This window comes from Gorilla gorilla, chromosome 1 (genome assembly GCF_029281585.2).
Source record: "Gorilla gorilla gorilla isolate KB3781 chromosome 1, NHGRI_mGorGor1-v2.1_pri, whole genome shotgun sequence".
Taxonomy (NCBI): Eukaryota; Metazoa; Chordata; class Mammalia; order Primates; family Hominidae; genus Gorilla; species Gorilla gorilla.
Window position 1 is genome coordinate 24059294 of NC_073224.2, and position 18953 is coordinate 24078246.

The 18953-nt window shown below is 42.5% G+C and overlaps 2 protein-coding genes across 15 annotated transcripts in view; one reads left to right on the top strand and one right to left on the bottom strand.

Moving 5' to 3' along the window:
- The window catches only part of ARID4B (AT-rich interaction domain 4B), a 164773-nt gene extending 159994 nt beyond the window's left edge, over positions 1-4779 (bottom strand). For 6 of the 9 annotated variants that reach the window (XR_010134397.1, XM_055372630.2, XM_055372635.2 and 3 more), the window contains exons 1-2: positions 3474-3912; positions 2623-2677 (exon numbers count right to left, since the gene is read on the bottom strand). Coding sequence is in view for 8 of the 9 variants with exons in the window: in XM_055372630.2 (XP_055228605.1) it covers positions 2623-2628 (6 nt within the window). In the remaining variant the exon portion in view is untranslated. Of the gene's footprint in view, positions 1-2622; positions 2678-2867; positions 2983-3473; positions 3913-4703 lie in introns of those variants that run through there. The other 3 variants (XM_063707944.1, XM_063707935.1, XM_019031983.4) reach the window with 2 other exon arrangements.
- On the top strand, positions 3083-18530 carry GGPS1 (geranylgeranyl diphosphate synthase 1). Of its 6 annotated transcripts, none has more exons than XM_004028627.3 (4): positions 3083-3203; positions 10950-11042; positions 17139-17209; positions 17444-18530. In XM_004028627.3, the coding sequence occupies exons 2-4, from the start codon at positions 10973-10975 to the stop codon at positions 18203-18205; spliced, it is 903 nt and encodes a 300-aa protein (XP_004028676.1). In that variant the 5' UTR covers positions 3083-3203; positions 10950-10972; the 3' UTR covers positions 18206-18530. The 6 variants fall into 6 exon arrangements, with proteins under 6 accessions (XP_004028676.1, XP_004028673.1, XP_018887550.1 ...); XM_004028624.4 differs by lacking the exon at positions 3083-3203 and adding an exon at positions 4230-4479; XM_055372698.2 differs by lacking the exon at positions 3083-3203 and adding an exon at positions 4551-5164.
- Positions 18531-18953: the final 423 nt, after the last annotated feature.

Below are 18953 nucleotides of genomic sequence, written 5' to 3' on the forward strand. Positions count from 1 at the left end.
AATTCCTTATGTATTACGAATCATATTCCTCAAAAACATACTGTGAAAAAAGTAACATAGCATATATTAGTCAGTAATGGGAATGTATTTATTTACATAAATTCTTAAAGGTAGTACATGGGAAAACTGCTAAAACATACAACACTTAAACTTTAAAACAACACCTAAAAAGTATTACTACATAATCTAACTTTCAATCACCTCAATAAACTGTCACTTAATAAAATTTAAAGATTTGTTGTCGTTAATACAACAGACAATTCAAACTTAAAAGCTTGCTCCCGAGTACAAATATGTTTGGTAAGATCCAATAAATGGCATAAAACCTTCTGTAGCTCAATGATCATCGTAATACAGAAATTACACCAGGCACGGTGACTCTCGCCTGTAATCCCAGCACTTTGGGAGGCTGAGGCGGGAGAATCACTTGAGCCCAGAAGTTCGAGACCAGCCTGGGCAACATGGCAAAACCTCATCTCTACAAAAACTACAAAAATTAGCCAGGTGTGCCTGTAGTCCCAGCTACTCAGGAGGCTGAGGTGGGAGGATTATTTGAGCCCAGGAGGCAGCAGTTACAGATCGTGCCAGCCAGGGTGAAATAGTGAGACTCTATATCAAAAAGAAAAATAAAAAAGAAAGAAAGAAATTGGGAACACACAGAAAAAGAAACAAAATTTAGGCCTAATACACTCAACATTAAATAGATTCTGAATTGCAATTTTTGCTAAAGCAAAATACAAATTACAAGAAGCTTCTCATCTTTCATCACATAAGAAATAAAGTTGTAAGAAATAAGCTAAGTTTTTAGTACTAATAATTACTAGCAGATTCTCTGAGATCTGCTATACTTATAATAACAGGAAGTTCTTGTATGAAGTTAGAAATTTATTTTAGTAACTTTTTCCTTTTAACGTTAAAAGTACCTTTTTTAAAAATGCAGTAGAATGTAATGCTGAGCACTTAAAATTAGTATTTCTAAAAAGATACCAAAAAATTTGCATTTGGCTAGTATTACCAAGAAACTTTTAAGGCTAAAGTTTCCAACATATTTTCATTTTTTTAAACAGACTACTTAAAAAAAAAAGGAAACGAAAGGAAGAAAAAAAACATTTTAATCTCAGACTTTCAACTTAACTACATTTCTTTTAACCAAACATTTATAGAGCACCTAAGAAGTGACAAGCACTACAACACTGGGAACTGTGACAGATTACATTTACTCCAAACTAAACCTTTTATTTATTCGGCTTCTGAACTTATTATTTCTTACTCAAACCAAAATTTTTCTTAAGAAATTCTCACCCAACGTCAAGGTACATATACGAGTTACCTAATAAATGCACTTTCACCACTGTTTTACACAGGTCATGAGAGTTATAGCTAGGATTTGTGACTAACAAAAGGGATTCACTCCTGAAACATGTCTATGCTTCATGAAATGAGATAGGAATAAACTGTTTCAGGTAGTTCACAGCATCCCAAACTCAAAGAGAAAACCTTAAAAAAATTAGACTACACTTAATTACTCTGTATAGTAGACCAAGATTTAAGTAGCCACAGCTTTTACCTTCTACAAACACAAGTATTACAAATTTTAATTTGGATGCAGAATTGTCAAAGCAGTCTTGATTCTGAGGACAAGTGAAATATTTTTTTAAATAGTTCAAAGGAACTGTCAAAAGTAGACAACGTTGATATTCTAACATGCTATCTGTTGCATTTCTACACTTGTGAACACTCTACCCTTTTCAAGCACTTCTGAATTTGTAATGGATGAAAAAATACAAGCTAGTGTCTAAGTTCCACCAGTTGAATCCAGACTTTTCAAAAATCTAAGGTTTTATTCTAGCATGTGTTTAAAAAAAAAAAAAAAAAGAGCATTCATATACATATTCTCTCAAGTAACAAAAATGCCTGTATTTTTATCGTTATCATTTCTTCCAACAATTAAGCAAATTTTTTGACCCTATTCTCCACTCAGTTAACATAGTGACATCTAAGAGGAACCTGGCCATCAGTTTTCCACACATCATAATGCAACAGAGCCTCTGACTTATTTACAGACCAACCAGATCAATAAAGAAAAATAAACCATATAACCCCAAGTCCCTGGAAATACAAGAAACATCTGGTATCTCTGAATTGTGTAAAAAATCACAAAAATTCTTTTTAAATCTTTCAATTAAATTATTTTTGTGACGAGTCAAAGAGTTTTCTACTAAAATTTTACAGTACTGTTCACACAATAAATAAGATTCTCTTTCATCAGTGTAACTGATAGAACCACAATACAGTTCAGTTTCTAGGGTCAGATTACCTGACCTGCTTTTTATTTTACCTTTTAAAACACTTTAATTCATGCCGTTATTCCTCTCATTCCCTACAAAAAGAGATGTTCAATATGGGAGAATCATCTTCAGTTGAGATATCCTATAACTGCCTCCAACTCCACAGCAAAGCCCGCCAGCTGACCCCGGTCTCTCTGGGGAAGGGCTCGGTCACCAACTCACCAAACACACCTTCCTCTGCAAAACTCGGAAGCCCCACACGACGACCTCGTCCAAACCTCCTACATCCTGAATTCGATAACCCCAGAGATTCGTTTTCCGCAGGCAATCTTACCTTCATGATGACTCTGGGACCAAGGTATCCTCTAAAACACCAGGTTCAGCTGCACCTGGAGGGGAAACAAAAGACACCCAGTCAACACCACAGGAACCCCTCTGCACTGGCGGAGGCGGAGGGAAAGAAGCGAGCGACGCCCGAACCCCGAAGAAAGAGCCGCACCAGGCGCCAGCCCCCGAACCATCACACGCCGACTCGGGGCTCCCTCCGGCCCCGCCATCCCCGCAAACCCAACCACCTACACAGCTCGGCAGCTTCCCGTCCCCATTGTCGAGACCCGACGGAGTTTCCCGTCTACGACAATGACGCCATTTCTGTCAGAGAAGAAACTCACAAGCCCGGCGTCCGGCGCGGGGCCGGCCGCTCTCCCCTCGGGCCTCGGCGCCCGGCCGAGCGAGTCCGCGCCCCCACGCGCCGCGTCCGAGCGAGAGGCCGGCCGGGGGCCACCGAGGGGCCAGGAAGGCCTGTGGGCCGCGGGCAGGACCGGCCCGCCACAGAGCCCCTGCCCACGTCCCGTTCCGGGCTCAGACCCGACAAGTGGGAGCGAGATCAACATCTGGCCCCGCCGCGGAGACAACGTGAGGGCCGAGGGCCCCGGAGGCGGAACGGCCCCCACCCTGCCCGGGCCCCCGACCGCGGCCGCTAAACCGCTGAGTGTGCGGCCGCCCAGCCAGGGGGCGGCTCGGACACAGCGGCTGCGGGGGGTGGAGGTTCCCGGGAGGCCGAGGCCCCGAATTCGGGCGCCGCAGGGACCACCACCGCGATCTTCCTCTGCTCCTTGGCCGGGCCCAGCGACTCCCAAAAGAACCCCCTTAGGAGACCACGAAAGCCCCAGAAAATATCCCTACCTTCCTCGGAGGCGAGATCTGACCCTGGCACGTCCAGAGTCCCCTCTCTCCTTCTCCCCCCCAAAACCAGCAGGCCCGGGGGAGAGATGGGGAAGAAGGGCGGCGGGTCCAGCGGCTGCTGAGGCAGAGGCTCCGGCTCCTCCTCCTCCCGCGGCGGCGACTGGTACCTTTGTTTGGCGGCCGCTCGGGCTCCCTGGTTGGGGGGAGGGGGACGACGAAAAATCCCCCCGGACTGGAGGTCCGGGCCCCCAATCGCGCTGCCCTCCAGAGGACGGCGGCGATGGACCCTCTGCAGCTCCCTCCGGGCAAAGGTCCAGGCGGTGGCCGTGGCGGCGGCAAGATGAAGCTCAAGAGTCTCCCTCCGCTTCGGCGACCGAGCTCCTCACTCCGGACTCGACTGACGGGCAAACATCGCTTCCCCCCCACCGACTCTAGGTTCCCCCCCCTTTCTCCCCTCCCCTAGATTTTTTCCCCCTCCCCTACCTCTTTCCCGGATGGCCTCTTAGACGACCTTGGATTGGTTAAAGTTCTTTAGAACCCGCCTATACACTGTTCCTATTGGTCCCTGGATACAAACAACGACGCCATTTTCCCACCAGTTCTATGGAAACAGAAAGTTACGCCTCAAGGCTTTCTGGGAAATAAAGTCCAGCCTCTGGGGCCAACGCGCAAATCCTCGTCCGCGAGAACTGCAAGGCCCGCAATGCCCTGCGCCTGCGTGGACCGGGGCGGGGGCGGGGGGGAGGTGAAAGGGGCGGGGCAACAAAGCAGTAGGGAGGCGGCAACGACGCCTGCGCAGTGTGACCGGGATGGCGCATTTTCTTGCACCAACTAATGCGGTGTCGCTGGCGGCTGAGGAGGGCGGAGAGTTCTGTGGTGAAATAGTGGGAGGGATTCATGTAGGCATCGGGAAGAGCCTAAGTCCACACTATAAAATAGGAAGTTGATGCGGGGTACAGTTACTCCCGGACCGGCGGCGTGAAAGTCGTGATATCATCGTTGAACTGTGAGCGGCAGTGGCGGCGGCTGGGGGGAACCCGGATGGGAAGAAGGGCGGGGGAGGTTGGGAGGCGGGGCAGAGGAAAGAAAGAAAGGAGAGTGAGGACCCGGATGCTGAACCGGATTGTGTATGAATTTTCCATCCCCTAGCTTTAAGCGAGGAGGGAGAGGAAGGGTTGGCCAAGTGGGGCGGAAGGGCGCATCTGAGCGAGGAGGAAGCAGAAACCTCACCGTTTCTTCCCCTCCGGACTCTGTGCTAGCACTGTAGACGTTTGCAGTTCTCTGCCCAGCCGCTGTGGGAAATTGGCCTCGAAGTGATTGAAATTCCCTGTATATATCAGGCGGCTTCTTTCAGATCCATCGTCTTTCTCCCGGAGTATGAATGGAAGGATTCAGTATGCGCTTCACATTTGTATGTCTCTGTTTGGCCATTCTCAAACCAGGCCCTTTCCTTTGAAAAGTCGTTTGCATGGGATGTTCACTTCTTAGACACAAGGTTGTGTGCCCTGGTTTCATCGTCTAACGCGTTAGAAGGCGCTTTCATTTCTTCATGGGTGTTGAGCGCCGACCACTGGGGTGGCCTCTGCCTTCGTAGACCTGCGCCTGGTGAGACGGACAGATGCTGAACAAAACAATGTGAAATTACCGCAGTGGCAGTGCCCCAGAGGAGAGTTCCACGGTGATAGGAGAATGTGAGGGAATTTGGCTTCTTTAGGGAGGGAAAGGAAGGGTTTCTGAGCAAGTGAGGATCGAGCTGAGAGCTGAAGGGCTAGCAGGAGTTAACTAAGGAAAGAGAAAAGGAAAGGACATTCCAAACAAAAAGACTAACTTGTCGGAAAGCCCTGTGGCGGAAGGGAGCTTTTCCAATATGAAGAACTGAGCCTGGAGAGATGGGATGAGGGGGAGTATCGAACCTTTTAGGCTTTGTAAAGGAGTTTTGGTTTTGTCCTAATAGCAATGGGATATCTTCCAAGGAATCTCAATCAGAAGGGAGAGATGGCTCCGATTGGAATGTCATCCCTGGCTGAAGAGTAGAGGAAGCGAAAAAAAGAAGAGTTAAAGAGGCAAATGCAGGGAACCCGACGAGGAGGCTATTGCCGTAGTAGTTCACATGGTGAAAAGAATGGAGCGTTTGTATTAATGATTATGGATTCACTCTTTGAACAAATTTCTGGCAGCTTTTTAGTTTTGAAAGTGAGAAGTTTCAGACTCTCACTGAGGTATTCTGTAGTTTTTTCACTCTAAAAGGAAACTAGTAGAGTTCATGTAACACACACTAACGCCTCTTTACATTTAACCTTAGTACGTGATAGCTGAAATTTCCAGCTGTGATAAATTGGGAAATCCTTTGATTTAAAAGAAAAACAAAGGCGGGTGAGGGTGAGAGTATATGCCACGGTGTGTAGAATCCTTTAGACTCTTAAGAAGACACAAGGCGGCTGGGCGTGGTGGCTCACGCTTGTAATCCCAGCACTTTGGGAGGCCGAGGCGGGCGGATCACGAGGTCAGGAGATCGAGACCATCCTGGCTAACACGGTGAAAGCCCGTCTCTACTAAAAATACAAAAAAAATAGCCGGGCAAGGTGGCGGGCGCCTGTAGTCCCAGCTACTCGGGAGGCTGAGGCAGGAGAATGGCGTGAACCCGGGAGGCGGAGTTTGCAGTGAGACGAGATCACGCCACTGCACTCCAGCCTGGGCGACAGAGTGAGACTCTGTTTCAAAAAAAAGACACAAGGCAAGTTGGTTGTCGATACCTAGAAAAATTGAAGTTCTTATGTTTTCACACCACTGAAAATGCTTGTATGTAAATATCCTCTGGGACAGGAAATTGACTTGTTAATTGAGTATCCTTAAACATCTCTAAGTGAGCAAAGGAAATATTTTTTTAAAGCATAATTAGTGTTTTAAGTTGAAAAATAACATCAACCACAAAGCTCTACGAATTGAAACAAAGATTAGCTCTGATTTCTATGCAACAGGGTACACCTGTTACAGGTCCTGACACAAAAGGGAATTCTGAAAGTGCATCTCATTGATTTTTAAGTTCGGTCAAATGTGTTTTGGAGGCTGTGAGAAAATATACAAACGTGATTCTTGCTCCCAACCTGTAGTTGAGAAAAGATAGGTACTAACATTTAAATAGAGAAGTAGATGAGATGCTTTTTTAATTCTACTTTTAATGATGTTCACTAATAATCTTTTAGCTAAGCCATTATTCTTCCTGTTTTGCATCTTCTTTTCTTACTTCAATCCCTGATAATAAGGTAACGTGTCAGAGATCAAATAGTATAGGTAATAGGTTACCTAAATAGGTATTTGCGTAATAGGTTACCTAAATAGGTTTTTGCCTAATAGGTATGTTGATTATTTCGCTTACTTGATTCTTTATGAGCTTTTTTTTCCTTGCGACGTCTTTGGTATTAATTGTTAGTCAAGATGGATGTAGAAATTTTCCATATGGGATGTTTCTCTTTGAATTCGTGTTGTTAAAATGATTTCTTTTGGTGGAGTGCTGATCTTTTTTATGATTGTTTCATATAGATAAGAACAGACTACAAAAAAATATGCCTTTCAATCCTGAAGAGTAACCTGAACTATACACTAGTTTTGTGCTTTAATTTTCATTTGTAATCTGCCTTCAATAAAATTAGTTAAGCTAGTGGAATTTATGTCTTAGCTTGTTATAACACAAACATGAATATTTGTCTGCTTGGCATTAAAGGGTAAAGATATTCCATAGCTGGGGATCTTAATCTGAGGTACGTGTAAACATTCAGGGACTATATGATCTCTGAGAATTTGTATGTTGTAAGTCTTTGTGGCAGTGTATACATTTGTGTTGCAACTTATTAACACATACACCGGGCTTTTTTTTTTTTTTTTTTAGAAGATTCATAGCTTTCATCATATTCTCAAAAGGTTTCTGTGACCCATGAGATGGTTTACAGTATGGGGAAGCATCAAAGCACTTGCACAGTTGATGGTTATATGTGTGTGTTATTATTTCAGCCACCCATTATCATGTGCCTACCAACTGCCTAACAGTGCATACATATGTAGAAGTTTTATTCTTTTCTCCTGTTGCCATATTACACGTCTCATTTCACAGCAGAAAAACAACTGCATGACAGAGACAATGTGGTTCAAACCATTTTACCCTTGTATTCATTGACTGCTACAAAACAGGAACATTAAATACCTGATTGTCACCAAATTGGGTAGTCTCAGCACTTCTACACTCGTAATTGTGCTGGAAAAGTGGAATGCTAGCACTAATAATTAGATTTTGGTTTGGAGGGTTTTTTATTTGTTTATTCTTGTATAAATTTATGGGGTGCAAGTGTAGTTTTATCACATGCATAGATTGCATTGTAGTGAAGTCAGGACTTTTAGGGTGTCCATCACCCATATAATCACGTTGTACCCATTAAGTAATCTTTCATCATCCACCTCCTTCCCACCTTCTCACCCTTTGGAATCTCCATTGTCTATCATTCCACACTCCATGTCCATGTATACACATTATCTAGCTCCCATTTATAATTGAGAAGATGTACTATTTGTCTTTTATGTCTGACTTGTTACACTTAAGGTAAGGGCTATCCATCCATTTTGCTGCAAATGACATGATTTCATTTTGTTTTAATGGCTGAGTAATCATTCGTTGTATATATTCCACATTTTCTTTATTCAGTCATCTGCTGATGGACACTTAGGTTGATTCCATATCTTTACTATTGTGAATAGTGCTGTAATAAACACATAGTTCAAGATTTTGGAAATTTTACTTTTGTGGCACGTTGTTGGTATTTACTCAGGATCTTTGGATTTGCTTGGCTGCATGTATATGAATCAGTGTGTTTATTTACTGAGATATGTGCAAAAGTCTTGTCTTTGGTGGATTAATTTATAATATAAATCCACAAAAGTCAGATTCTGCTCCTAAGTATATTTTACATTTTTAAATTTAATGCCAGCAAGAAGTTACAGTACTAGAATTGCCTTACCCCTGAGAGTATCAATGACGAGATCATAGTGTCAGGTGACTGGGCTATAAAAGATGACTTTTATTACTTAACATTATGAAGTTACTAGGGCTGATTTAGAAATCGAGGAACACTGGTGAAACCCCGTCTCTACTAAAATACAAAAATTAGCTGGGCGTGGTGGTGGGCACCTGTAGTCCCAGCTACTCAGAAGGCTGAGTCAGGAGAATTGCTTGAGCCCAGGAGGCAGAGGTTGCAGTGAGCCAAGATCGCGCCACTGCACTCCAGCCTGGGTGACAGAGTGAGACTCCGTCTCAAAAAAAAAAAAAAGAAAAAAAAGGAACACATCCTCACTGTTATAATAAATAACAGTAGCCCACACCCCCTTAGTTATGATGTGGTGTAATACCATGTAAGCAACCTATTTCCAGTTCCCCTAACATTCTCAAGCAGCTGTATCAGAATCATACAAGATGCATATTTAAATTGAAGATTTCTAAGTCTCTGACCCAGACTTAGAAAAAAAGGATCAGGCCGGGCACAGTAGCTAACACCTGCAATTCCGACACTTTGGGAGGCTGAGGCAGGTGGATCGCCTGAGGTCAGGAGTTTTGAGACCAGCCTGGCCAACATAGTGAAACCCCATCTCTACTAAAAATTCAAAAAATTAGTTGGGCGTGGTGGCAAGAACCTGTAATCCCTGCTATTCGGGAGGCTGAGGCAGGAGAATCACTTGAACCCGGGAGGTGGAGGTTGCAGTGAGCCAAGATCGCGCCACTGCACTCCAGCCTGGGCAACAAGAGCAAAACTCCATCTCAAAAAAAAAACAAAAGGACCTTTGAGCAATCAGAATAACACAAAGTACATGAACTCAACTTCATTTTCTTCATTCAAAAGAAAGTGGCCCTCACTCAAGCAAATATATTCTTGTGCTTTATCTTCTGGCATACTGAGATAACTTTCTAAAGTGGTTTCCAATTCCAAAATCCAATGATGTGCAACTCATTGAACAGCCCTAACCACAAACTGCCATTAGATGCCATATTACATTTAGCCTTTTTGTTATAGAAAAGTTGGTTAGAAGTGGGCTCAGGATTCTAAAGACTAAATCATAGTCCCAAGAAGCAAAAGAAAGAGGATAAAAGTAATAAACTTCCCAAAATGTGCCAAAGATGCTAGAGCAGTTAGATTCCTAATATGAGGACAAGTAATAATAGAAACAGATACAAAGAAATAAAGTAGAGATTCAACAGTACAGGGAGACCCTAGGAAGACCATGAGTGTTATTCTAGGAAATACTGAAATAAGACAGATTTCAGTATAAAGGGGAATATGTTTAATAAATATATGCATTTGAGTTAATGCGTATCTTAAATCAGAAATCTCTGAAATGGATTGATTGTAGAGAAACTACTAGGGGGACGAGGAGAATCCCTTTAAATTTTAAATACATAAAACATACTCATCTTAGTGCTCATTTAAAAAAGGATATGTTTACTAATTAGTGTAATCAGTTAAATACAGAGGTATCTTTCCAATTCTTTGGATTTGTTTTGACATTTGCCGTCAACAAATTAAGCCTTTTGTGGTTGATTAAAATAGGAAAAGCTTAATATAAGTTATGTGACTAAGAAAACAACTTAAAAACCAAGACAACACTTTGACCAATATAATCACTTGAATGAAGAATTTTCTAATTGAGATATAATTTACATACCACCCGTTTAAAGTGTACATTTCAGCAGTTTTTAATGTTTTCACAGGGCTGTGCAACCATCACAATTTAATTTTATAACATTTTGATCCCTGCGAAAAGAAACCCTGTACTCATTAGCAATTAGTCCCTGTTCCTAACCACTAATCTACTTTCTGTCTCTGTAGATTGGCTTATTCTGAACATTTCGTATAAATGGAATCATACAATATGTAGTCTCTTGAGATTGGCTTCTTTCACTTAACATGTTTTCAAGGCTTCATAGATGTAGAATCTTTCTTTGTTTTTTTGAGACTGGAGTCTCACTCTTTCGCCCAGGCTGGAGTGCAGTGGTGTGATCTGAGCTCACTGCAACCTCTGCCTCCCGGGTTCAAGCAATTCTCCTGCCTCAGCCTCCCAGGTAGCCAGAACTACAGGCACACACCACCATGCTCGGCTAATTTTTGTAGTTTTAGTAGAGATGGTGTGAAGGCTGGTCTCAAACTCCTGACCTCGTGATCTACCCACCTCAGCTAATTTTTCGTATTTTTAGTAGAGACAAGGTTTTGCCATGTTGCCCAGGCTGGTCTCGAACTCCTGGGCTTAAGCCATCCGCCCACCTCAGCCTCCCAAAGTGCTGGGATTACAGGCGTGAACTACCGTGCCCAGCAACAGAATCTTCTTTTTAAACCAGACTAGGTGTCTTTTCACAAACACCCTGAAATACAAATTCCTTTGCAGTTTGACACTGAAAGATGATTAGTTTCATGTGATCTTTATGTTTCTCCTTTTTGACAGATTAGCTTTGAAGTTTAAATCCAATGGAGAAGACTCAAGAAACAGTCCAAAGAATTCTTCTAGAACCCTATAAATACTTACTTCAGTTACCAGGTAATACTTCACTTACAGTCCATATAGGGTCATTTTCATGCAGTAGTGGTCGTTCAAATGTTAGCAAATAGAAAAGGTTAGACTTGCTAGTCGTTGAGATTTTCTATTTAAGGTGATGCATATGAGAAAAATGATAAATAGAACATTATAATTTTTTCTTTATTAAAAGGTAATTTTTGCCAGGTGCAGTGATACATACCTGTTGTCCCACCTACTTGGGAGGCTGAGGCAGGAGGATGGCTTGAGCCCAGGAGTTTAAGGCTGTAGTGCACAATGATCACACCTGTGAATAGCCACTACACTCCAGCTTGGGCAACATAGTAAGACCCCGTCTCTTAAAAAGAAACGTAATTTTTGAAGGCACCCTTTAAAACATATCCAATTATTTAACATATCTTGAAAAATAAAAATACTTAAAACATTTTGGTATCTCATTGGAGGTTGTATTCTTTACGGATATTACACATTCAGATTCCCCACTGTTTAGATATTAGGGGAAGTTACGCAGATTTGTTTAACAGTAGAACACTTTATTTACCATCCATGTTCAAGTTTACCTTCTATGTCTGTATTTTCCAGTATCTCACACATACACTGCATTTCATATACTACTAGTTCCTTTGAGAGCCAAATAATAATGTATCTAAAATCACAGTATTTGGAAACATAGCCCACTTTATTCCTGTATAAGGGTATGCCACCTGGACATGGCTTCCTACCTCACGTGTACGTGTGTGTTTTTGTTTTATTTTGCTTCTTTAAAAACTTGTCTGGAGGCTGGGCGTGGTGGCTCACACCTGTAATCCCAGCACTTTTTGAGGCCAAGGCGGGCGGATCATGAGGTCAAGAGGTTGAGACCAGCCTGGCCAACATGGTAAAACCCCGTCTCTACTAAAAACACAAAAATTAGCTGGGCATGGTGGTGCATGCCTGTAGTCCCAGCTACTCGGGAGGCTGAGGCAGGAGAATCACCTGAACCTGGGAGGCAGAGGTTGCAGTGAGCTGAGATTGCATCACTGCACTCCAGCCTGGCAACAGAATGAGACTCCGACTCAAAAAAAAAAAAAGAAGAACTTGTCTGGAAATGATAATAAGCAAAAACTCATGAATATAATAAACGGGTTATTGTAATAAAAAATCATTTGTATTAGAATATTCTTTCTCATAGACATAATATATGCCAGGTGTGGTGGCCCACACCTGTATTCCTAGCACTTTGGGAAGCCAAGGCAGGATTGCTTGAGACCAAAAGTTTGAGACCACCTTGGGCAACATAACAAGTCCCCCTCTCTGTTTTAAACATTTTTTAAAAAAGAAGAAATAATATAAAAGTTGGTAAATTATTTGACAAGCATAAAAACCTGTTTAGCCATACTGTGACTAAACTCTAATGATGCTCTCAATTCAGTCTCAATAGACACTTAAATTTCCGTGCTAAAGTACACACCTTTCTTTATGAGCACTTCTCTGTGGTAATATGTGTATTTCTGTTCTTCATGAGCCTGGGAAGGATAAAAGCCAAAAGAATGCTTGCTCCTGTGCTACACCTTGGAAACCATAATTAGTGTCATTTTTATTTTGGCCGACCCTAATAGAGACTCGCCTGCTAATGTCAATGCATGAGAAGAATGAGGGAATGACAGAAATGGAGAATTCAAAGGGAAGGTTGCCCACTGTTTAAGAAAAAGCCAAGAGACTGCTTTTCAGTGACATTTATCCAGCAGTTAGTAACTTATTTCAGTATCTCCCAGTGAGAAACATGGCACAGTTTCACTTTCACTCTACCCAACTCTTACTGCCAGACATCCTTTAGAACATGCTCACAAACACTAGCTGGAACTGGGCTGGCGTTAATAGCAAGCCAGTTATCAGTGCTGACAAAAGTCTAACAAGCATCGCTTGAATGTCTCTTACTCTGCTACTTACAAAGCAAGGACTGCCTACAGTTACATTTTAACCATAATGCTTACTTATGCTGTGACCACCTTCTATGACTTCTTTTTTTTTAATTCTCATTACTTGGAAATAATGCTTTAAGACATTAGATAACATATTTAAAATTATCATTAGGTACCTCACCTTTTTATTCAAGTACGTTCTTGATCCATGATGGAATACAACCTCAAAAGATACTACTAAAGAAATATGACATTGCACTATGCACATAACACACTTATTTTTTTACAGAGAGCTTCAGAGTTACTAAAGTAACTTAGAGGTGTGCCAGGTCATTTATACTGTTGTAATATTACTCTTGCTAATAAATAATAATAATGCTATCAGGATTTTCTGAAGTCAACCTGGCCAACATGGTGAAACCCTGTATCTACTAAAAATACAAATATTAGCCAAGTATGGTAGCGCATGCCTGTAGTCCCAGCTGAGGCACGGGAGTCACAGGAGCCTAGGAGGCAGAGGTTGCAGTGAGCCGAGATCACGCCACTGCACTCCAGCCTGGGCAACAGAGTGAGACACTGTCTCAAAAAAAAAAAAAAAAGGATTTTCTGAAATTAGTAAAGAAAATTATTTTTATTTTTAAATTTCTCATACTTGCTGTCATCTTATGTTTATGTTTGTTTATTTGCCTTAGTGTGGGGCCCTAGATGAGGTGAAGGGTGGGATTAGGGAGAGATGAAGCTGGCAGTGGAGGAAGAAGGGCTCCAAAAAGAGAGACAGTAATGTTTAGATCTTAAAGAGGAAGCAGTAATCTTTTAATTTTGAGAGATCTGTGTGATTAGCCTCAGTATTAGAAATTATTTTGGAACTTAGCCAGGCGCGGTGGCTCACATCTGTACTCCCAGCACTTTGGGAGACCGAAGTGGGCAGATGGCTTAAGCCCAGGAGTTCAAGACCAGCCTGGGCAACATGGCAAAACCCTGTCTCTACTAAAAATAACAAAAAATTAGCCAGGCATCTGATGATACGCCCTTGTAGTCCCAGCTTACCTGGGGGACTGAGGTGGGATGATTACCGGAGCCTGGGAGGTCGAGGCTGCAGTAAGTCAAGATCACACCACTGCACCCCAGCCTGGGTGATTAAGGGAGACCCCGTCTCACAAAAAAAAAAAGGGGGGGAACTTAAAAGCATCAGGCTAAACACTAGCATGTCATCAGAGGGGAAAAAAATACTAAAACTGTAGTACCTCAAAAATAAGCCATATATTGTACTGTTTTCTATATAACATTCGAAAGTAAAATGAAAAATGAAATTTCACATTGAGACTCTGTTTTTCATCTTCAAAAAAATGTGTTTAAGTGATATAGGCCAGGTGCAGTAGCTGACTTATTATCCCAGCACTTTGGGAGGCCAAGTGGGACAGATTGCTTTTGAGCCCAGGGGTTTGAGACCAGCCTGGGCAACAGGGCGAAACCCTGCCTCTACAAAAAATAAATAAATAAAAATAAAATTAGCCAGGCATGGTGGCTTGTTCTTGTAGTCCCAGCTACTCAGGGGACTTGAGCCTAGGAGGTCAAGGCTGCAGTAAGCCGTGATTGTGCCACTGCACTCCAGCCTGGGTGACAGAGCGAGACCCTGTCTCAAAAATAATAATAATAGGCCGGGCGTGGTGGGTCACACCTGTAATCCCAGCACTTCGAGAGGCCGAAGCATGTGGACAACTTGAGGTCAGGAGTTCGAGACCAGCCTGGCCAACATGGGGAAACCCTGTCTCTATTAAAAATACAAAAAATTGGCCGGGCGCGGTAGCTCACCCATGTAATTCCTACACTTTGGGAGGCTGAGGTGGGTGGATCACCTGAGGTCAGGAATTCAAGACCAGTCTGGCCAACATGATGAAACCCTGTCTCTACTAAAAATACAAAAAATTAGCTGGATTTAGTGGCACACGACTGTAATCCCAGCTACTCAGGAGGCTGAGGCAGGAGAATCGCTTGAACCTAGGAGGTGGAGGTTGCAGTGAGCCAAGATCGTGACACTGTACCCCAGCCTGGGCAACAAGAGCAAAACTCGATCTCAGAAAAAAAATACAAAAAATTAGCTAGGCGTAGTGGCGCACACCTGTAATCCCAGCTACTCGGGAGGCTGAGACAGGAGAATCCCTTGAACCCAGGAGGCGAAGGTTGTGGTGAGCCGAGCCGAGATCGTGCCATTGCTTTCCAGCCTAGGTGACAGAGCAAGACTTCATCTCCACAAACAAACAAACAAAAAAACCCATAATCCCAGCATTTTGGGAGGCCAACACGGGTGAATTACCTGAGGTCAGGAGTTTGACACCAGCCTGGCCAACATAGTGAAACCCTGTCTCTACTAAAAAATACAAAAATTAGCCAGGTGTGGTGGCAGGCACCTGTAATCCCAGCTACTTGGTAGGCTGAGGCAGGAGTATCGCTTGAACCCAGGGGGCGGAGGTTGCAGTGAGCCGAGATCACGCCATTGCCCTCTAGCCTGGGTGACAAGAGCGAAATTCCATCTCCAAAAAAAAAAAAACAGTATTTTAGTTTTAACTTTTTATGTAACCATTTTCCTGAAACCTTATCTAAAATTAGGATGTTATTACCATGCATTCATTTAGCAGAAAACTTATAGAACATTTTTACTAAGTGAACTGGCCATGGTTTTTATCTATCATTCCTTTGTATATGACTACAATGACTTCTAGTGGTAACTTCTATCCAAAGACCTATCTTAAATTAGCCAGGCATGGTGGCACATGCGTGTAATCCCAGCTACTCAGGAGGCTGAGGCAGGAGAATAGCTTGATCTTGGGAGGCGGAGGTTGCAAGTGAGCCGAGATCACGCTGCTGCAATCCAGCCTGGGCAACAGAATGAGACTCCGTCTCAAAAACAAAAAACAAAAAGACCTATCTTGAGCTTTCCGTGTAAGAAAAAGATGATACTGTTGGGCGAGGTGACTCAACGTCTGTAATTTCAGCAATTTGGGAGGCTGTAGCGGCCGGATTGCTTGAGCCCAGGAGTTTGAGACCAGCTTGGGCAACATGGGAAGACACTGTCTCTACAAAAACAAAAATTAACCGGGCGTGGTCGCTTGCACCTATAGTGCCAGCTACTCGGGAGGCTGAGGTGGAAGGATCACTTGAGCCCAAGAGGTGGAGGCTGCAGTGAGCTGTGAACACACCACTGCACTCCAACCTGGGTGACAGAGTGAGACCCTGTCTCAAAAAAAAAAGCAAGAAAGAAAAAAAGAAGATACTGAAAAATGGATGTCCCTAGTCAAAATAATGAGATTAGCTTTTGACTAAACTCAGGATATTAAAAGGGAATACTTCAGTGCATAATGATCTCATTTTTGAAAGGAAAGAAGCAGAGCTTCCCCATCTCTAAAACCTTAATTCAAAGGAGAAATAGATAATTTCAAGAGGTATTTTTATGACGTAATAGTAAAATGTATTTTATTAACAGTACCTATAGTTATGTAAAATAGGTAGTGCCAATTAACTGACACTAAACTAGCTTCTTGGCCTGGCGCAGTGGCTCATGCCTGTAATCCAAACACTTTGGGAGGCCGATGCGGGTGTATCGCTTGGGCTCAGGAATTCAAGGCCAGCCTGGGCAACATATTAAAACCCCCTTTCTACAAAATATACAAAAATTAGCCAGGCATGGTGTGTGCCTGTAGTCCCAGATACTCAGGAGGCTGAGGCACGAGAATCATGTGAACCCAGGAGGTGGAGTTTGTAGTGAGCCGAGATCACGCCACTGCGCTCCAGCCTGGGCAACAGAGCAAAACTCTGTCTCAAATAATTAATAAATAAACTAGCTTCCTTTTCAAGAAAAGAAATAAATTAGGTCCTAAGTCCTAAAAGCCCATCCTACTTTAAAATTGTTTATTCAAGTTCAGATGAAAAGAGTGGACTAGTAGGCAACTGAAGTGCTTTAGAGTCTCCCGTGCCTGCCCTAATTTTAGAAGGTTGTGCACTTTATGATCCAGATTTCGGAGTGGTTGAGAATGAGTTATTGAGCAGTGCAAGGCAAGCTCTGCAGTAGGTAATGGATTGATGAGGCTGGATTTAGCAAGTCTGATCAATTTAAAGGAAGTTTCTGAATGTGTTTTTTGTAGTTAAAATACTCATAATTAAAACACTTATCACATTGTCACATTTTATTTTTAAATTGCAGGTAAACAAGTGAGAACCAAACTTTCACAGGCATTTAATCATTGGCTGAAAGTTCCAGAGGACAAGCTACAGGTATTAGGCAACTCTAATTTCATTAATCCCCAGGAAATTAATAGCTGTCACATAAAAATATTCCTAGTTCTTGATTGAATTTAGTCCTCATGCAAGATATTATTTTATATTGAGGTTGCTAAATATTTATTAGTTGTGAAAATTAACACACCTGAGACTTTCATAATCTGTTAATTAAACTGAGTAAGTTTTGAATAGTTCAAATAAGTGAAATTTTCAATTCTTTTTTATTAGATGATTATTGAAGTGACAGAAATGTTGCATAATGCCAGTTTACTCATCGATGATATTGAAGACAACTCAAAACTCCGACGTGGCTTTCCAGTGGCCCACAGCATCTATGGAATCCCATCTGTCATCAATTCTGCCAATTACGTGTATTTCCTTGGCTTAGAGAAAGTCTTAACCCTTGATCACCCAGATGCAGTGAAGCTTTTTACCCGCCAGCTTTTGGAACTCCATCAGGGACAAGGCCTAGATATTTACTGGAGGGATAATTACACTTGTCCCACTGAAGAAGAATATAAAGCTATGGTGCTGCAGAAAACAGGTGGACTGTTTGGATTAGCAGTAGGTCTCATGCAGTTGTTCTCTGATTACAAAGAAGATTTAAAACCGCTACTTAATACACTTGGGCTCTTTTTCCAAATTAGGGATGATTATGCTAATCTACACTCCAAAGAATATAGTGAAAACAAAAGTTTTTGTGAAGATCTGACAGAGGGAAAGTTCTCATTTCCTACTATTCATGCTATTTGGTCGAGGCCTGAAAGCACCCAGGTGCAGAATATCTTGCGCCAGAGAACAGAAAACATAGATATAAAAAAATACTGTGTACATTATCTTGAGGATGTAGGTTCTTTTGAATACACTCGTAATACCCTTAAAGAGCTTGAAGCTAAAGCCTATAAACAGATTGATGCACGTGGTGGGAACCCTGAGCTAGTAGCCCTAGTAAAACACTTAAGTAAGATGTTCAAAGAAGAAAATGAATAATGTTAAGCCATTCTTGATTGGACCTCATAGCTTATTTTAGTTAATCTTTTTTTTGTCTTTTAGCCTTACCACCTTTTAAAAAATTTGTTATTCTCCAGAAACAGTAAATAGGTGAGTAGGGGTGGTGCAAGTGAATTCGTTTTCATTTAGAAGCCCCTCTGTACAGATAATCAAAATTCAAAGTTGAAAGAATCAAAAGCAGCCACAGTTATGTAGGTCTGATTTGAATGTCATAATTGCAGTGACAGGACATTGCCACCAACTCCATCCTACTACCATCAATGTTGTGTTTATTCCGTCAATAAAAAAGACTTGCTTCCAGGAATTTTTATCCATACGCTTTCTAACTGTACTATCTGGGCAGTTCCAAGCCAGTTTCTTTTAGCTAGCTGGCCCAAAGACCACAAATCTCTTTTTTTCCTAAACGCTGCTGTAAAGAATATCTCACTTTTCCCCCCGGAAACACCCTCACTGAAGTCTTCTATGAAAAGGCTGATAATGGGCTGGGCGCGGTGGCTCACGCTTGTAACCCCAGCACTTTGGGAGGCCGAGGCGGGCGGATCATGAGGTCAGGAGATCGGGACCATCCTGTCTAACACGGTGAAACCCCGTCTCTACTAAAAATACAAAAAATTAGCTGGGCGTGGTGGTGGGCGCTTGTAGTCCCAGCTACTTGGGAGGCTGAGGCAGGAGAATGGCGTGAACCCGGGAGGCAAAGCGTGCAGTGAGCCAAGATGGCGCCACTGCA